Here is a 19,783-nt window from a genome sequence, read left to right on the forward strand (position 1 = left end):
GTTTTGTGGGCGTGGCTTGAAAGTTTTTTCACCCTTAGGAAGTACGAATTCTAAAACAACACATTTTCTCCTGTCATATTTTATTCGGCCAAGAGAAAATGAGGGTGAATACCCTAAAGGGTACCGCAAAGCTCACGTTATGGGCCTTTTGAAGCTGAGCACCCTGAGAGGTACCAAAACCGCTTTTTAACCCCTAAAAGGTACGACGAGCACCCCAATTCTTTTTATATGGGAGTCCATCCCCGCCCCCTCCCCCTCTCCCCCGGTTTACCAGCATCTTTATCTTTTGATAAACTGACGGAATTGTCAAAGGTAGTACATTCAATATGCATGCACTGAGTAAGCTGAGAATGCGTTACGCCTTCTTTCTTCTTCTTCTTTTTCTTTAACTATAAATTACAGGGTGTGAATAAATCATAATGAGCTTGTTTTCCTAAGAAGATGAGCATCTCAAGCGGAACTCAAAGTCATACCGGAAGTCAATTTACATTGAAGGTCCTCAGGCTCTTCGATCAGCGGAAGGTATTTGACCGGAAGTAGACAGTAGGGCTTTTTGTTTCAGCGGTAATTCCCATTGCAATCGGCAGCCATTGCATTTTCCTGCAGTTTTCTTTTGTCCAGCGCACCATTTTGACACCTATATTTCCGTTATTTTACTCAGACTGAGAGATTTGTCAACACACGGCAATAAAGACCTTTCATATTTCCGCGTGATCTATGGCCGATCGCCGTCGGCGAAGGCCACGACGGCTCGAACGAAGCTCGGCGAAAGATTCCGAAGTTCCGGCAAATTTCAACTCGTGGACTGTAGTAAAATTACGACAAGAATTGAGGAGACGAGGTTTTTCTACGACAGGCTTGAAGAAAGAATTGGTAACTTGAGTTATACGGCTTTTAGTTATTTCTACTTGTCATCTTTAGAACTGGTCGCCATTATAGCCTCATTTAACTTAAGATATTCAAAATAATTCGTTCCGCTTCCGCTGTAGGTTGCTCGGTTGGAGCATTCAGATTTAGGATCTCCCAACGAAATGCCCGAAGAATCAACCAATAGGTAAGGAATTGTAGTTCTCTTCGTCATTTAGGGCTGTCTTATCTATGTGATTTTACGTTTGGTCTGCAAGGTAACTTTCATATATGCATGTCAAGCGAGACAGTTCGATTTCATAAGTTGTGCTTACGTGTTCAAACTTTAGTGAACCTTATGATAGGGAAATTAAGCTTACAGTGAGATTTTTTTCGATGTCGAAATCAGAGATTGCTTGGTTATTTGTATTAAAAAGGGAATTTTAACTTACATTGAATAGATTTGTTTCATTTCGTGATTATCAATTTTTATCAAAACTCGAAAATCGGTGAAGTTACTGTTAAAGCAATGCAAGTACTGTAGTTATACATCGTATACTGTGGTGAGTCATGAGGTTCGTGACTGCCACGTGTCTAAGTTTACAGTTTTTATTGTGTTGAAACTTCCTATGAAGCAGCGGTATAAGTTGATTACCCTTCCTTTACTGGACGAAAGATCGTCTTGTGTTGTGAGCTTTTGTTCGAATCGTAAATTGCATATGCCAGGGCATATGTCAAGTGCACATGGAGCTGTAAAGGCAAGGATACTCCTATCCGATCAGAAATCAGTTCCCCCAGGGGGGTAGGATAAGTTTTAAAATTTTGATGGGGTGTGCAGCACATTTCTAGAAACCCTTACCCTATTTCTATGTGTCTTTTCATATTTCTGCGAAAAAAAAAAAAAATTAATTCGGTTAAATCTTCGATTTTCTGTGCTTTGACAAAATCTCGAAAATAGCTTCAAAACGCTGCCATTTTGTTTCACAACCAAGTTTGAGGAGAATGGGTCCAGCGGCTATTGTGACATCTACACCGGAAGATTGAATATCTCATGTCGTCTCCTTTCCTTCAGGATGGTGTAATACACGTTTGAAAAGTGCACAGAAATTATGAGTTCCAGAAGTGCTATTGGCTGTTACAGCAATATCCCAGATTTAAAGAAAGATATAGTGTACAATTTACTGGTGATGATCTGTCAATGGTACAATAAAGACGTAAACGATAGGTTGAGTTTGTTAAACCGAAACAAGCAAACTGAGTCTGTGAGAACCATTTAAGAACTCTCACTGGAATTTGTTCCACGGACTTCCAAACACTATTTTAAAAAGTTTCTGTTTAAATTCAACCAGCAATTTGTAGAAATGCTATCGACAACCTATATTGTTCAATCCCGTAGTATTTATAACATAGCTGCAAAGTTGTGTGATCATCAGTCAAGAAGCATTGCAACCGATATACTGAATGATACGTAAATAGGTCGCAGCTGTACGCCGCCAACCCACATGCACTTATTTCTCTTTCAATTTACTTGTAGATAAGAGTCAAAGATTAGCGATTGTATTCACAATAAAAGTATGTTGTCAATTTCATTCACACTCATCTTATCAGTCCTTCCTTTGAAATTGTACCACATTTAGGGACTTAGTCGTATAGGAAGGTAATTTGACAAGTTACTGTTCTATCTATTTGTTTAAAGCAAGTTTAAATAAATTGCTGTATGTTTCCTTTGTGTGTATCTTCAGAATTATGATCAATCGGGAACAAACAGCAGTGACATGCAATGCAGACGGCTAAGTGTTTGGAGTGTTTACTTTAACTTTTAACACACTTTCTTGTCAAAACTATTTTATTCCAGTGGTTATGTGGAGTTATGACTTAAAACGTGTGACAATGTGAAATCGGTAATTGTATGAAATGTTTCCTTCCGCCTTGCTTCCTGCAGCTTCAAAAATACAGGTCCAAACAATTCTACGATTTTCAATTGATCAAAGCCATTGTTTTGGTTAAACTCTCTGTAAACACAGTCAAAGTATGGGCCAGGCCAATTCTTAAATAGAACTGAAACTTACTTACTTAATCCTCTTCGTGTTTTGAAACACATAAGGCCTCGGCCAAAGTGCGCCATTGGCTTCTGTCGGGTGTTTGTCGTTCCAGGTGACCCCATGTCCAGCTGTTCTCCTTCATCTCTTTCTTCACTGTCCTCCTCCATGTTTCTTTTGGTCTGCCTCTCTTTCTACAGCCATCAGGGGTCCACCTGAGAGCAACTCTTGGTAGTGCTGCTGGTGGCATGCGCAGCACATGACCAATCCATCAAAACAAGCTTTAAATCCATTGAGTTGATGGACCAAACATTAAATAGAAGCTCACTTCTGCAAAAGGATCAAATTTTAGAATAAAGAGCCACTCAAAGAAGAGGCTACAAGAGCACCTACATGCGGAGGTCATTAAGTCTCAAAAACTGCAACACTTGTGTCTCTCTTATAAACATGAAGCATTCCAGAAAGTAAAACACAAACTGGATTTAATAGAACAACCATACCTTGATGAAATACATTCTCGCTAAGGACAAATGTAAATGATCTATAGGCACGCATGGGAATCTTTTGTTTGTAGGTGACAAAATTACCATCCAACTGACGCAAAGGAGTCCTTGAGTTTTCTTTCCTGCTTTTTGTTTGCCTGCTCCTCCAATTCGCATTTCCATTCCTAAATATATACAAGCAGCTTGTCCGTAAAGAAGTCTTCCCTTCCATCCCTTGAAATATTGCAAATTGCTCTCAAAGCCCTAAGCAGTGAGTTCACAGTTGTGGAATGTGCTCAATCAAAGTTTATTTCAGAGTCTTCCGAATCGAAACCTAACTCTAACTCCAGTGATGAAAAATTTATTCTAACATGGCTCCTAGGCTTTTAGGACAAACTTCTTTATTTGCTGTTTTTTTTTTTTTTTTTTGTATGTATCCAAGTCTCGTTTGGGAATTGTGAGACAAAAGAAACTTTAAAAAAATTGCAAATTTGACCCGAAAGCCTTGGATCCATGCTAGAATATTGATATATCGAACATGGCTTATTGAAAAGGCTTGACACCCGTAGGAAGCTGTATACAACGTACAGTGTACAGCTGTAATTAAGCCCAGCCGAGGTTTATATTAAATGAAATTTTATGGCATCTTCATTGTGGAGTAAGGGCAATCAAATGCAGCCTTAGAATTGTTGTTAATTTTACTTCTTTTTAATTTATTTGCAGTTTGCAGCAAAAATCCTCTGTGAAGACTGGGGAAGCAAGATACAGAGACCCAATGAAACAAGGTAACTATGCAAACATAAGTTAGGTCATGCAGTCACTTGTAAACACTCCAACATTCACTTTCTTAGCTTTGAGAAAACAAGTGACTTACATGTACCATACGTGTACATTTTACAACTCTGTAGACTTTTAAATCTTTTTTTAGCCTTTCCTTGCATTAGACTTTTATATATTTATATAATCCTTTGTCCTTTTGTTGTACAATGTGTTTTTCTCCAACAGTTGAAAGTGATCATGTGATGAACAATCAAACTGCACCTTCTGATGGAATCAGTGATGTTTTGACATCCGATGAAGAGATGCGGAAACAGAGAAAACTTGACCAGAAAAAAAGACATGGAATAGTCCTTTGGCGACGTCCCATTGTAACCTTGACATACTTTTCTTTTGAAATGGGAATTCTTTTACATGATTATAAAGAAAGGTAAATGATGCTCATTCGGGCAAAATATGTTTCTTGCCTTTGCTTTTTTATGGAGATGGAATTAACCCGGTTTGGGATTTGTATTGTTTGAATTGTTTGTAATTTTCAGAATATTGAAACATAAGAAGACTGTGACATCTCTACTGCTGATCTCAATATTAACCACTCTTGCTTATAACTTGGAGGGAGCACATCAAGAGGTAATTCCATTTACAGTGTACAAGGTGTCATTGGCATTGAACCTTGATAATTTATGTAGTGTATTTAACTAAATGGAAAATAATGTACATATTTTACTTTCAGGCTGATCCTTGAGTGAATTGTTTTTTTGCTACCTGCACTTAAGCATGCAAAGAAAGTTGTGTTCAATAGCCCAGGGCTACTAGAGGATTTTCCCTTTGTGTTAGTCAGGGCTTCTGATAGGTCACGGAAAAAAGTTAAATGTTGCGGGATCTTCAGAGACAAATTCGTGGAAAAAACTGCCAATTTTGCAGGAAATTCACAGAGATTTTTGAGGCAAATTTCGCTGAAAAGCGATTGCTAAAAAATGGCCAATTTCATGAATTTTCAGTTTTAATCCAAGAGTACCTGGTAGTTTTTGGTTGTTCACTCATTGCAGTGACAAAGTTTCACAATAAATTTGCAAGTTTATGGCAAGTAAACAGCCACAACAGCCAAGATATAGACTACGAGTAGTCCCTCTTTTGCTTTAGTCCATCGTGCGTGACACGAAAGAAAACTGCAAGAAAAAAATGGCCACGCGAAATCCTGGAGGCAAGCAGCGCATACTCCTCGCCCCCAGGATTTTGCGTGGTCATTTTTTTCCCACTGTTTTCTTTTGCGTCATGCACAACAGTCTAAGCAAAAGAGGGACTACTCGTTGTCTAGCCAAGATAAGTTTCAAATATGTTGTAGTAACATCGATGTATTTGGTACGATTTCTAGTGAATTTTGCGTTATTTTGCGTGTTTTTGTGAACTTTGTGGGATAATTCGCAGATTTACATGAAATTCATGGCTCCATGACCGTGCAAATTATCAGAAGCCCTGGTTAGTGGATTCTGACCAACATTTACTTGCTTGAAGGGCAAGCCAGAAAATTGTTGCTCTTTTCAGTCGGCTCATTAGTAGTTTTTATTACTGGTACATGCTAGGGTTGCAACAATACAACTTCTCATGATACGATACATATCTCGATACAAGTGCCACACCACGATACATGATACGATATATCATTACATGCAACTGACAGCTGCGAAGAACGGACAAACCATGGGTGCACAAGACTGTGTCAGCTGACAACTTATTGGAACTGTGCATGCTTTTGTGCCACCATCTTGAAAGATACAGTGTACGTGACCAGAAGTACGCAAAGCAATACAAAGCAAAGATGGAACTTTTTTCCCTTTCCCAGGTCCCTTTTTTTAATAAATAGCTCGGAAATGACTTGGACTTGGGTAAGGAGTTGTAAGAGTTAGTCATTTCTGAATGTTGAATTTTTTGTTCATGAAGAATCACAATATCATGATATTGTGATATCTTGTCATAATATCAATATTCCTATTGTGACAAAAAATATCTTGATTCACCAAAGCATCGGTGTATCGTTGCAGCACTAGTACATGTATGATGTACACTGATCATTAAGTGCTGTGATGATCATTGTGGACTACATAGATCTACAGTACTAGTAAGAGCGTCTGACTGATAACACCTGAAAAGCAGACAATGGATTCGGAGGCTTCCCATTCAACCATAAAATCTGAAACTTTCAAAACTGGTGCAAATGGTCTAGAAATTTCCTTGACAAATTGTCAAATTTCTGAAACATGGACCATTCAACTGGAAATTTTGAGAGGAGAATCAAATGGAATGGAAATTCCTGGTCCAAAATTTGGGTTTACACACATACCTTGCAAAACTGTTCTCTTTTCCAAAAATGCCAGAAAAATAATTTACTACTGGAAATTTGCAGAAATTCAAATGAGACTGTTTCATCAAATGGAAAGCACCCAGTACTTTCCTTCTGGGCAAGGGAGTGACCAGAAACTGTCCAATTTTTTCTCATGTAAAATTGGAAAGAGTCACCTGGGTGAGAATGAGTTCTGATTTTCAATCCTGTAATCCAGTTAGCTGTTAGACTCTACTTATTCAAATTCGATTAATGAAATTCCCTGTTATTTGTATTTTGAACTCAATATTGTTTCTCTTGGATTTGCCCTTCAGTCATTTACTATTGGCTATTTCGAGCTCCCACAATTTCAAAGGACTATTTTTCATCTCCCCTGAGATTTCAAAATAGCAGGGTTGAACTGTGCAATGTTGTTATGACTTAAGATACATGTATCTGCCATATCTTTGAGAACCAAAATGTAGGGGTTGAGGATGGTACAGTTTTAATACTTGCAAAATAATGTTACTTGAAAATGATCCATAAGGATTATGGTTAATTTACAGGGGGCTTATGTTAACACTTTCACATTAACTTGGACTTAGCACTGTACATAAATTGTTTGCAGTCCCTCAGCCAGCTGAAATCTGTGTTGTTTTGGTGGGCATACTGGGTTGGCCTTGGGATTCTCTCATCTGTTGGACTTGGCACTGGACTCCATACCTTTCTTCTGTATTTGGTAAGTGCTTGCTAATTTTAAATTATATTCATTAGCACTGTACATATGTACACATATTCAGGGCTGTCAGTAAGTTTTGAGTCAACAGTAGCCCAATACATGTATGATCTTCACACCCGTAACAAACTTGTTACATTTTTAGTGAATTGAATCAACTATTGTCCAGTTCACCCATAGCATCAAGGGCCTGTCAAATACACTCAACCATAGCAGGTGTTACAGGTTACAGCCCTCATTGACAGCCCTGCATATCCACTGAGCATTGTTAATATTTATTTTCAGTTATTTGGCTTCCATTATTTTGCATTTTTGGTATTGTCTTGCTGCTCATAATTTACATATTAACTTCTCTTTGTCAAACTTTATATGAAGATTATAAACTGTACCATGTTCAAATTAAACTTACATGTAAGCAACTCATGACGATGGAGGGAGACACATCAAGAACATGTCTTGCCATTACTGCTGTGTGGTTTCTTAGAACATTATCTTGTTTTTTGTTGCTATGAAACTTAATCTACATGTACATGATTGTATAATTATGTAGGTGTGGCAACTTTGTAATCTACCTGTAAAAATGTGTTCAGATGGACAGACAGTCAGGTATACAACATGCAGGTCATTATGGTAGGCCTCCTGGCTTGGTCTGGACATATTTTTGCCATCTACATTTAGAATTCATACTAATATTTTCTTCCTGCAGCTGAAATTGTGGTGATCAAAATAATTAATAGTCAACTTGTAAAAGTGACATTGTTTCTGGTTCTTTGTTTAGTCATTGTTATAATTACCTTTCCAGGGACCTCACATTGCATCTGTGACTCTAGCTGCTTGGGAATGTGACAGTTTGGACTTCCCTGAACCACCTTACCCTGATGAGTAAGTTTATAATCTTTCTGTGGAGACCTCATGGTTAGTGCACTCACCTCCAGATCAAGCTGTCTGGGTTTGAACCTTGGCTGGGGACATTGGGTTACGTTCTTGGGCAAGACCTTCTACTCTCACAGTGCCTCTTTCCACCCAGGTGTATATGGGTGTACTGGTGAACTTAATGCTGAGATGTAACCCTGCAGTGGACTACATTTAGAATCCCATCCAGGGACAGTAGAAATACGCTATTATTGGGGTGCCCATATTAAAAAGGGGCCCTTTAAATAAGAAAGTGACTAACTGAACTTTTGTTCAGGCAGAATAATATGACCATATAGTGAGGTGGCGGTATTAGCAGGGTGGCTGTAAGGTGGCGTCCCACTGTACTAAGGATCTAAAGGCACAAAGATTTGGATGGTATTAGTATGCACTCATGTGAAATTGTTGCCCCCCAGTATCCAGTGTCCTGATGATGATCACACCTCCACAGTACCGGTAAACATGTTGACGATTATGAGTAAAGTTAGGATAGAGGCTTTTATGTGGGTAAGTCATCAATAATTATTGAAAATATAATCAATCATGGCAAAGTTTGAAACAAGCTTTTTGAAATTGATGTTTTGACAAAAATGCTGCTAAAAACAATTTTTTAGAAGTTGTTCAATTTCCATACTTACGAAACAAGGGTCAGTGCTTTCTCAACAAACTCTGTCCAACCTAAGCAGCACAATTTATGTACTGAATAAGCAGTTGGACAAACTGCTTCATTGTACTTTCAAATCCTGTATCAATTGATGAATACTAACAAGGCTTTTGTGTAACACATTTTGTAAAGTTTCCAGCAAAGTTATTGTGCAGTTGATTGAATTGTTTTCAATGCACTTCATGCATGCATCAGTTGAGAGTTATTTGAAAAGAAAAGTCTGTCTGTATGTTTTTGATTGTCTAATTGGAAATGTATGCACGCCTTTTAAGAACTATTTTACAAGGGTAAGTCACAATGTCAACACAAGAAATAGATTTTCCTCGATCGAACTGCCGAAAATGAACTTGGAGTTTGGCCGTGGGAGTTTTTCGTTTTTAGGGGCTTCAATTTTTAACAGTTTACCGGCGGACATAAGAACTCTGAACTCTAGGGTTTTATTTAGGCAAAAGGCAACGAACATTTTAATTTGTAATTTTTAATCGTGAGTTTTTATATGTTTCCCAATGTACTAGTTTTGCCTTTTTAACTTTTTACCTTTTTTAAATTTTTAAATTTTTAAATCTTACAGGACCCCTTTGATAACAGTACTTTATAGTACTGATGGGTTAATCCTGTCTAAAGATTCGTTTATTATTATTATTATTATTATTATTATTATTATTATTATTATTATTATTATTATTATTATTATTATTATTATTATTATTATTATTACAGTGCAGTATACAGTGCTATAACATTGTCCATTTAGGGTGCAGGCACAGCCATTGGAGAACTCCCTCCTTATTTCATGGCAAGAGCAGGTAACAAGTGACAATGTCTAATATACATTTAAAAAAATACATGTGCAGTGTACATCAAAAAATGTGTGATGAAAAATTTGTGATTGACAAATTTCAGCTTCTTCAATCCTTCAGTGCCAATGTTTCCACCAGTTGGTATGTTTAGCCATCAACGTTAAGGTGTGCCCCCCCCCCCACCCCCACCCCAACCCCTGTATAACAAATTCTAACAACACAAGCTGCTCAGACAGGCAGACAAGTAATCATTGACAGCGAAGTTACCATCACTTCCAATCTAATGAAAATTCCACTTCAAGAATCTTCCTATTGATTTCTACAATCATGTATTTTCTTCAGCACGATTGTCTGGAACCGACCCAGATGATGAGGAGCTTGAAGAAGTTGAAGAATTGGAGAGGTTAACCTCTCTCACCAATCAGAGTTTATGGACTAGACTTAAGAAAATGGTTCTAGAGTTAGTAGAACGAGTAGGATTCTTTGGCATACTTGTGTGTGCCTCGGTGAGTAAAATTAGTTGACATGATTGTATTTTGTGTCACACAGTAGTACCGTGAACCATGTGATTGTATCAACTGATACTCAACTACATGTACAGTGTAAATGCCAGTTATGTATGATATGACTGGTCAAAATTCAAAATAATATTCAAAATCAGAGACCTGTGAAATATAATTGACATACATTGCACTGTTCCAGAAAATATCCTTACTCCCCCCACAGAAAGAATTGGAATTTCAATGGTGTGCAGGGTGATCGGAGTTCTGAAAAACCAAAAAAATTTAAAGAATGTGTGAAGATTTATTGGAATTTCAGAGGGGTGTGGTGGGGGGGCACTTAGAAAAAACCTCCTCCTTGGGGGAGATATGGATATTTTCTGGAACTGCAGATTACACCTTTTTCCACCTCTTGTTCCCTTCTCTTCATTATTGTCCCAAAAACCTGTGCATTTTCAGTCAGCAGTGACCAAACACCCAGTGTTCTGAACAAAATCAAAAACCGGAAATCAAACTGCCAGTGTAAAGAGGCGGTATGCAATGAGAATAGAGAGATTTTCATGCAAAATGCACCACAGCAGCCTTTAGCACCTGGAGTTGACAGCAAGAGGAAGTAAAAATTTAATCGTAACATAACCCCTGCCTTGTTAGCCTCTTCCAGGCGTTCAGTTAGTTGGGGCGCGCTGTTTTTTTGCGCTGCGCCCCAAGGAACTGAACGCCTTGGATAGGCTACTGCCTTGTTGACACATGAACCATAATATGGACACCAAATCGCAATCCCAAGGTTCTTGTACATCATGACCTCACAGCAGTCGCATAATTTTGTAGTCCATTAATTTCACCTTACTTTCACTTCCATCCTGCCCGATAATAGTGTTCTAAATAGCACAGTAGAGTCTGTTTCTGTTTCTTTTCATGTTTTCAGTTGAACATCCAGTTAGTTTCTGTAAAATGTTTGTCTTGTTTCTAAGTTGTTTACTGTTCAGAGTGTTCTTGGACTGATCAAGAATTGAGCCTTATAATTATTTCCTCCTTTCACAGGTTCCAAACCCTCTGTTTGATTTAGCTGGTATCACCTGTGGCCATTGCCTTGTTCCTTTCTGGACGTTTTTTGGAGCGACACTCATCGGCAAGGCTGTTATAAAGATGCATCTCCAGGTAGAAGGAGCTGTACTTTCATTACTTAAAATTTTCGGTCGTTAAAATTTCGGGCGTTTTATTTTAGACGGTTAATTTTCGGACGCTTATCTCGTTTCGGACAAATTTCGGACAAAATTTTTGGACACTGTGATGAAACATAGCTAAAAGCAAATTTACGCCTACAAAACACGAATTACACTTGAACAACATCTGTGAAAATGATAGTTTTACTGAACCCTCAAGGTTTTACGATAGCCTGACGAGAAAATAGCACATAATTCTATCAAGCCGTTACGTATCTCAAGCAATGTCCCAACTAGAGTTCGCGCTATAAAGGAAACTAAGAGCTTTGGAGCTACTTTAAAATTTTATAATGTACTGTAAATATTTGGGACCCTTAAAAATTTCGGACGGTTTTATTTTTGGACACTTTTTTTGTTCGAAATTGAAATCGTCCGAAATTTTTTGCAATTAATGTACCACTACATGTAAATCGTAATGTCTGAATTACTTGTTTACTTTGATGCTGGATACATGTAGTTTATTTCCTACTTGATTTTGTGAACACAGTGAGCCTGAGTGTCCTCGGAAATGGCATTTTTTCATTATTTAACTGCCTTGCTTTCTGTTATTAAAGTTTTGGAAGTTCATTAAATAAAATGGGAAGGCTTGCTATTTATGATACTGGTTTAGTTTTTGTTATTGTGTTTGACTTATGACCTTTTTTTTCAGAAAACATTTGTTATCCTAGCATTTAGCAAGCATTATGTAGAAGCAGTTTTATCTTATGTTGGGTGAGTTATACCGCTGGGGTTTTTTTTCTTGTACTTGTAATGTTTGTTGAAAGGGCGACTGACAGAGTCGTATTTAACTGTTAGTCAGTACTTTTTCAAAACATAAGTTGTACTAGCTTTTTTTTTCGGTTAACTTTTCTCATTTCAGTACAATACCATAAACTGCCGTTTATATGCCCTGGGCTTACACAACTTCGTAAGGGGTTTTGGATGGGCTTATAAACATAGGGGTTTACATGTATATCCGGGGACGGGGGCGCTTATAAGCGGGGGAGCTACAGCGGTGTTGATCGAAATACGTTTTTCGTTTACTTTCTTTTTCAGTACTTATTTTACTTCTCTCTTGTAGGGACATCCCAACCGTTGGTCCCTATATTCAGAAACCTTTTAAGATAGCATTGGAAAAGCAAAAGGAGAAATTGCATCGGAAACCAGGACAAGGCGCCACTACTACCTCGGTAAGTGGAGGCTATGACGAATTCACCTGAAACGCCAGACTGTTAAGGGTAATTTTGGAAGCTGTAGTGGACTCGTGGTTATCGCACGGGACTCCGGATCGAGCGGTCTGGGTTCCAGCCCTGGCGGGAACATTGTGTTGTTTTCTTGGGCAAGATACTTTTATCATTCTCGTCCCCAGAGCCGCCTTCCCTCATATCCGGAGGGGCCTGGGCACGAAGTAAAATTGGCTTTGGAGACACATGACCTGATTGACTGGACTCTCCCTTATTCAACGCTGTATTCGCTTCACACTACTAAAATTAAGATAAGCTTTAGCAAGATAGCATTTAACATTTTAAGCTTAGGAATTGCGTGACTGATCCTGTAATTCGTTTCTTTCTTTCCTCTTTTACAGGAACCAAATATTCTCGCCTGGATATTTGAGAAGCTTGTGATCGCCATGATCATCTACTTCCTGCTGTCAATCATCAACTCTATGGCCCAGGCCTACGCTAAACGTCTGGACGAGAGAAAGAGACAGTCGCATAAGCCTGGCAAGGGCGAATAACTTTGACCCAACAATTTTCTATCGGAAGCTCTTAGTCTGTGCTGACTGGTAATTTGCACTGGATAATCTCAATATTGCACCCTGCGGGTAAATAGTTCGAGTTAATAGGCAGTGAGGACACAAGCGAAATCGGAAAGGTCTGGACCGCATTTATACAAGATTCCATGTTGGACTACTGAGGTACACGCGGCTTTGAACAAACGTTGGAAACGTTGTAGGGGCAATTTCGCCCGTGATCGGGCTTTGATATAGAGTGGATTTGTCGCTGGTGGAAAGCAAATGTACACTGTAGTAGAGCTTTTCTAGAGTGCTCTGCATCGCTGTGAAAAGAAACAAACGACAGAAAAACAGGACAAGTTTATACAACGGCTATATTTAAAAAGAAAACCTTTTCTCTGGGCTAGTTAGATAATCCCATTACATTATATACGTTTCGCCGGTAAAAGTAAAATATAAAACGTCAAGGTAAAAAGCTGTTAAAATTATAAGTCTTAACGTTTTTGATCTGTTTGATCATCTCGGATGGTCAAACAGATCGAAAACCTATTACATTGTATACGAGATTTCAGAGGTAAACAGCGAAGTGTGACACACTCGTGAAGGAAACCGTGATTCATACAGTGCATTAATTGCGGCGCGTTTGCGTTTCTCGCTTTACTTGGAATCTCCCGTTATCTACTCCTCCCCTGTGAGTTTCCAGGGTCTCTCCTTTTTCCCGCCAAAGACCCCTACATACGTGCGTTGGTTGGTTGTGTATATTGCTGTGTGTTTTTCCTCGCGTTAGTGTGGACGGAGTCCTAATGTAGCTTATTTTCTTGTAATATTCTCGACCATGTTGTAGTAGAATTCGTTTTTAATTATCATTCTAATTTCTAAGTCGCACGCACTTCTAGTGTCTTTGTCTCAGAAGTACCGTCGAACAAAAGCAACAATTTTACACCGAGCTGACTATCAACCAATAAAAATAGGATTACTTCATTTGATTACTAACTTTGTATGCACTATTTATTAAAACAAACCTGTCCCCTCCCTAGTGGGGCTGTTAAGGAGCAACGTAAGTAAGCACTAAAGCAAGTAGTACTGTCAAATTTTTGGGAATCGGATTGGCTGGCGGAATTTAAAACCAAAAGATCGAGCTTTAGTTTTCGAAAATCGCAGTGAACCTGAGATTGTGAGGAAACTTTAATATATCCTTTAGCTTCCAGTTATTTTCGTTTGGGAGTGCGAAAAAGAGGACTCGGGTACACAAAGAACCAGTTTGTCGGCAGAATATATCACGGACCATCATGCCCTTGCATTTACCAAGAAAAAAAGAAAGCATTTCTAAAACTGTTTGCTTTCAGATTTATATCTGTTCTATTTTACCCATATGGCCGGGTCATTGACTCTTCACTACCTTTTATCCTCTCTTGCTTGCAGTTGATTCATTTCTCGTTTCCATAAACTGTTGATCAAAATAAATTCATAGAGAAAATTAAAGGTTGTCACAGTGATAAGTCTCGAAAAAAAATCGGGAAAAAAATCCATTGTCTAAAACAATGTGGGTTATTTTTTCTTCCCATATTATGCAAGTTCTTAACATCTTGCAACAAAATTTTAAAGTTTACTTCTTCATATAAGGCGTTTTAAACAAGTGCAGTAAAGGTTGTGTACCTGTTTTTGATTGGAAGCTTTTTATTGTGTCCCTCGTGTCAAACACGAAGTTATCATGAATAAACCTTAATATGTAAGACATTTTTGCTCCCAAGAATTTGTGACGTATTAGTCCGTGAAGATTGTATCCATATTCATGAGAAGTAACAAGCTTCGCTGTCCTCGTGTGTTGGCCGGCGTGTGTGAAGACATGGCCGTGTTCTTGTTAAAGACGAATTTGACTGTGAAGAACACAGAACCGAAGGTTGAAAACTTCCACAACGAAAGGAGAAATGATCTTTTGCTGACCAAGCTTTGGCTGCTAAATGGTGAGTACCTGAACATTGTGTACTAAATTCAATTTAAAAATGTTGTCGTCGACCGTGTGAACTCGCCAGAGTTGAGAGTTGCTTCGTTCTGAGTATCATTTTCGTAGCTTCTGAAGCCATTTCTGTCTTATGCTTTGGAGTTGAATATAGCTTGGAAAATCAAGTTTTTTTATAGGGAGATTTTTGCTCTTTTTACATGAAGACTGAGCGTCAAATTTTCAGGTTTACGTCACACTTGCCGATGAAAGCAGGCACTTTTCACTAGAATTCAAGTTGTCACTGACATGAATTCATGTAAATATAGTGACCAGCTCCATGAATTAGATAATTCGCCAAGCTAATGTGCCCTTTCAGGATTTGTAAAATGTTTCTTTACCGCTTGCAAGACTTTTCGTACTGCGTTTAAAAGTTAAGTCCTTCCCAGCTATCATTCTTTGACTTTAGGAGATTTTTAGTTGACAATCTGTCATGTCAGTTAATCGTGTCTAACGTTTTCATTTGTTTATTTTTCTTCAGAGAGAATCAAACGCCATGTGTGCAAGTACACAAACAAGGAGAATAAATCAATGGATCATAAAGCGCGGAAGACGGAAGAAGACAATTACAGATAAGCCGACACTATAACGTTTAAATAAAATACTTTCGATAGCAATGGTAGCTGTTTTTCAATATTCGCGCCTTTTCGATGTTTAAAATTACATTGAAACAAATGTGGGTTTACGCTCATATCGAACGTTCACTAGTTTCAGTGCTATATTACCCCACTAAATTTAATGGTTTAATATCGGTTATTTGGGCGAAGAAAATCACTGAACAGAATTTGAAACGAAACTTAGAGGGGCACCCGACGAAAGCAGCTTTAAAACTTTAAACTTGGAACTTGAAAATAAAAAGCTTTTCCATTATCATTTTGTCTCGTTTATCGTTTTTGAAATGCTGATATGTTGTTTTGGATTCTTAAGTAAGCTATATATTGAAACGGCCGACAATTTAAGAGAATATAATGCCATTCGTGGATAATTGCTTTGCTCTTTTCCAAAATCACGTCGGTGCTGTTGTTTGAATAAGCTAATACAGTTATAGAATTTTGGTTTGGATTACTCAGCTTCACATTGAAACAGCAGACAGTTTTAGAAAGTATTTCACTCGCCGATAATTCACATATTTTGCCAAAATCAAAACGGTGCTGTTTCAGTTGAATTGTTAAACAGATCTGGAACTAAAATCAATTTTCTAGCTTCATCGCGTGTTTCTTAGCAGTTGTTGATCGCTCGCTCGCTCGCTCGCTCGCTTTTGAGTTAAAACTCAGTTGTATTTAACGTTTGGGTGCCCCTGATTATCGCTTTTTCTGTAGAATTTATTCAGTATTGTTGTAATAGTGCGGTGGAACTTTAGTTGTATTGCAGAACAAACGAAAGCAACCAGTTAGAAGCATATGTTTTTTCGTCAGTTACAAGTTTCGTTTGGTATGGCCACAAATTTTCAAACCAATTGTCTCTGAGAGATAAAATTATGATTTACTATTCATCGATTTGCCGTTTTCATATTATGTTGCATTTAATTTGGCGCAAAATTTGAAACCAATTGTCTTGAATACGTCAAAATAAATGATTTAGCGTGTAATGATTTATTGCTTATCAAGCCTGTACAGTTTGTAGACCAAATCGTCGACAGATTTAATCATTTTCGTCTTGCTACTTCGTTTGGCCAGGATAATATTAATTTTCTCACACGCAGAAACGGTTTCTTGTTAATTTTTCTTGAAAATTTTGATTTTCGTAAACTTAAGTTCCACCTCGTTCGCTCATTAGTTTTTGCGGAAGTATTTGTTTAATCTGAACTGGAGCTTTCTTAGTTTTTTGTGGACAGCCAGTTTTTCAAATTTCCTTTTATCAACTTTTACTGTAAATAAGTTTTGCTGTGAATATTTCCAGAATTAAAGATTGTTTAAATTTGATGTATTTGTTGGTTCTGCCATGAGGGTTATGCAAATGTTTTACTGAAATTATTGCCATGGTAACCGCTGTTAAAATTTTTAATTTTCCCGCCAAAAAACTTAGAAAAAATACGGGCGCTCAAAATACGCATGCGCCGTTTTTTTTTCATTTTTAGATATCTTTGATATAAAATTACCTTTATTTTTTATACATGCAATGTTGTGATTTATTTACTTATCTTAAATAATATTCGCACTAATTAATTAAAGTAAATCAAAACAACAGTTTCATTTTATTTCCATTCTTTATTCTATCTATAATCATACTAAGTCTGAATAAAGTACATACAACAAAACAGTGTCAGTTTGCAATTTCATTTCTCTTTATTTTCTTCTTTGTTCTTAAATCAACAAGTACTTAAAATCAATTAAATTCTTCTTTATTTTCTTAATTAGTTAAGTAAATTTAATTAAAAGGTGACAACAAAAAAATGTGCCCTCTATATACTAAGACTTTTGGCGGGAAAATTTAAAAAAATTTGCACAGCGTTTCCCCTGACAACAATTTTTGCAATCAAACAAAGAGGGCCTCTTTTAAAATATTCCCCGCCAAACAAAATGAACAGCATCTAGCACAGAAACTGGACGTACTTTCAAGTTTGCCAATTCTTCAAGTAAAATTTTTAAACAACAAACTCCGAAATGTCGTCCCACGAAAAAGTTTTAAACCAGTTTCGAATGCGAGATGCTGTATTAAAGCAAACACAAGTAACATACCAGGCTTTAAACTGTGAATTGTTTTCTCTTGAAAAATTCGCCGCCAAAATGAATAGTTTATTTGTTAATCTTTAACTCGATACGAAACTATTCAAGTGTTTTTGCACTATTTTGGCCATGCAATCATTTCAAATTTTTCTCGATTTCATGTTTCAAAACTGTTTAAAGCCAAGTATGTTACTTACTCTTACGATTAAGATAATGTCTAGTTCTAAGGGTGGGTTATTTCTTACAAGTGTTGTCTTGAACAAAATGAGAAATAGGAGTGCAAAATTTTCACGGCAGGCAAATAAAATATAGTCTGTTTTGAGATTACCACAAACAGTGCAACTGAAAGTTTCAAGTCTTTTTTTAATAAAGCAATCAGAAAGTACAATTATATTGAAGTTAATGTTGACATTTTAGAGAGGAAACACGAGCAAATGTAATCACATCTTTTTGCCAGAAGAATCAATCAACTTTCGATCTTTTCACATTTTGAAGTGAAATAAATGGTTATAAAATGTTTGCGAATATTTCATTTACGTTATGTTGAAAATTACTGGCAAAATTAATGTAAAAAGCAAATCCCTCGTGTTCATTTGAAATTCTGAAAATTTGTTCAAACATCACAGTTATAAATTACATTGTTTTCTTGAAACATGGCAGCATTAATTTTGCGACTAAACATTTTATAAAATTTACACTTTTGAAATGTAAATGTACAAGCAAGTCAATATTTTCATAAACGTGAAAATTGTTCAGCTACTGAAGGAATCAAAAACAAAACGCGAAAATTTCCTCTCGCTTTGTATCGAGATTACCGCAGAAAACTTACTTGCATTACTTTAATCGCGTAGAAATTGCAATTACAATTACGAAAACGTCGACTTATTTCAGTGAACAATTGTTTGACCGATAAATAAAGAAAATAATCAGTGACAATTGTGCAAGAATTTGGTCAGTGTGTTCTCACAATTAAAATTCTTCGACATCCTAGAACAATAACATAAATTCGTTGCACATGTGAAATGTAAATAGCCTAAGCTTTTAATCTCTTTCAGAAAGTTGACCATTTTCAGCCACCTGATCTGTAAACTAAATTCACTTGGAAATATCATAGTAAAAAAGTATTTTCTCCACTCGTGGTGTTTTGAGTTCATAGCAGACAGTTCACTTTGAAAAATGCTATATATTCAGTAAATCTCGCTATCTGAACCTCTCCACTGCTGTGTTTTAAATTATTGCAAAAAATTCACACTGCAAGAACATTCTAAGCAAAGCTATCGATGACTGAATCAAGAAAGACGCCGTCCTTGTACAGAAAACACATGACGAAGTTTTATTAACTCCATTTCTTTGTTTGAAAGTCTTGAAAATTTTGCCGTTATTCAATCTGTAGTATCTTCATTAAAATAATTTTGGAATTTGAAAGCAATATAATAGAATTAATTTGTAACATATGTAAAATGTCAGGTAATAATTTATGTCAAATAAATTAAAATTTTAATCATCGCTTCCAACTTGAACTGCCAAATTTGAGAAAGAAAGGCTTCGTGGAACCAGACATTATCTTTTCTTTACCAGAAATATATCTTAAACGTACGCATTTGAAAGGTTCAATGCAACACAAATTGAGAAAAAGAAACATAAGAAAAATTTGATGTTCAAAACAAATTGATTTTAAAACCCGTGAGAAAGATATCAGACAGTAACTCGCTCTTAGATCCTAATTACGAGATAATCTTTGTTTGCGTTTCAAAACAGCGTTCTCACTATATATTCAATTAACGTTGATTCACGGATTCAAAATAATTTCTCCAAAATACATGGTTAAGAAGTACTAATTTTCGAATGTTGCAACGAACACCTTTCAAACGCGTACAGTTTATAAAGATAATGTAACATTGAGCGATTAACTTTTGACATTCACATTCCGATAATGGATGAACCTCAAAATAAAATTAAGTTAACTATTAATTTAACACGTGAAAAAGTAACTTTTGCGCTCAAATCTTAAAAAAAAATACTCTTAAATTCCTCTTCTCTGACCATTTCTTTACTTTGAATTTGTCTCGTTTCAAATTGTTGAATTTCTTTGTAGCAGAATGTTT

The 19,783-nt window shown here is 36.8% G+C and overlaps 1 protein-coding gene across 2 annotated transcripts; it reads left to right on the forward strand.

The window, feature by feature from the left end:
• Nucleotides 1–432: 432 nt before the first annotated feature.
• LOC145462774 (vacuole membrane protein 1-like) lies at nt 433–17,200 on the forward strand. Of its 2 annotated transcripts, XR_014041259.1 has the most exons (15): nt 433–873; nt 990–1,054; nt 4,091–4,152; nt 4,373–4,574; nt 4,684–4,774; nt 7,093–7,203; nt 8,003–8,082; nt 8,529–8,619; nt 9,531–9,582; nt 9,919–10,082; nt 11,118–11,234; nt 11,949–12,010; nt 12,360–12,468; nt 12,864–14,977; nt 15,494–17,200. XR_014041259.1 is itself a non-coding variant. In XM_081446363.1 (14 exons), exons 1-14 carry the CDS (start codon nt 718–720, stop codon nt 13,014–13,016), a joined length of 1,515 nt encoding a protein of 504 aa, XP_081302489.1. In that variant the 5' UTR covers nt 433–717; the 3' UTR covers nt 13,017–17,200. The 2 variants fall into 2 exon arrangements, 1 of the variants encoding a protein (XP_081302489.1); XM_081446363.1 differs by having other exon boundaries at nt 12,864–17,200.
• The last annotated feature ends 2,583 nt before the right edge of the window (nt 17,201–19,783 follow it).

This window comes from Orbicella franksi, chromosome 12 (assembly GCF_964199315.1).
Source record: "Orbicella franksi chromosome 12, jaOrbFran1.1, whole genome shotgun sequence".
Lineage (NCBI taxonomy): Eukaryota > Metazoa > Cnidaria > Anthozoa > Scleractinia > Merulinidae > Orbicella > Orbicella franksi.

Bases quoted from the DNA above. Each gene is read 5' to 3' on its own strand.
- LOC145462774 (XM_081446363.1), top strand. From the start codon at position 718: ATGGCCGATCGCCGTCGGCGAAGGCCACGACGGCTCGAACGAAGCTCG. The intron at 4,775-7,092 runs GTAATTCCATTT...AATTGTTTGCAG, and splicing joins TGGAGGGAGCACATCAAGAG to TCCCTCAGCCAGCTGAAATC. The intron at 11,235-11,948 runs GTAGAAGGAGCT...CTTTTTTTTCAG, and splicing joins TTATAAAGATGCATCTCCAG to AAAACATTTGTTATCCTAGC.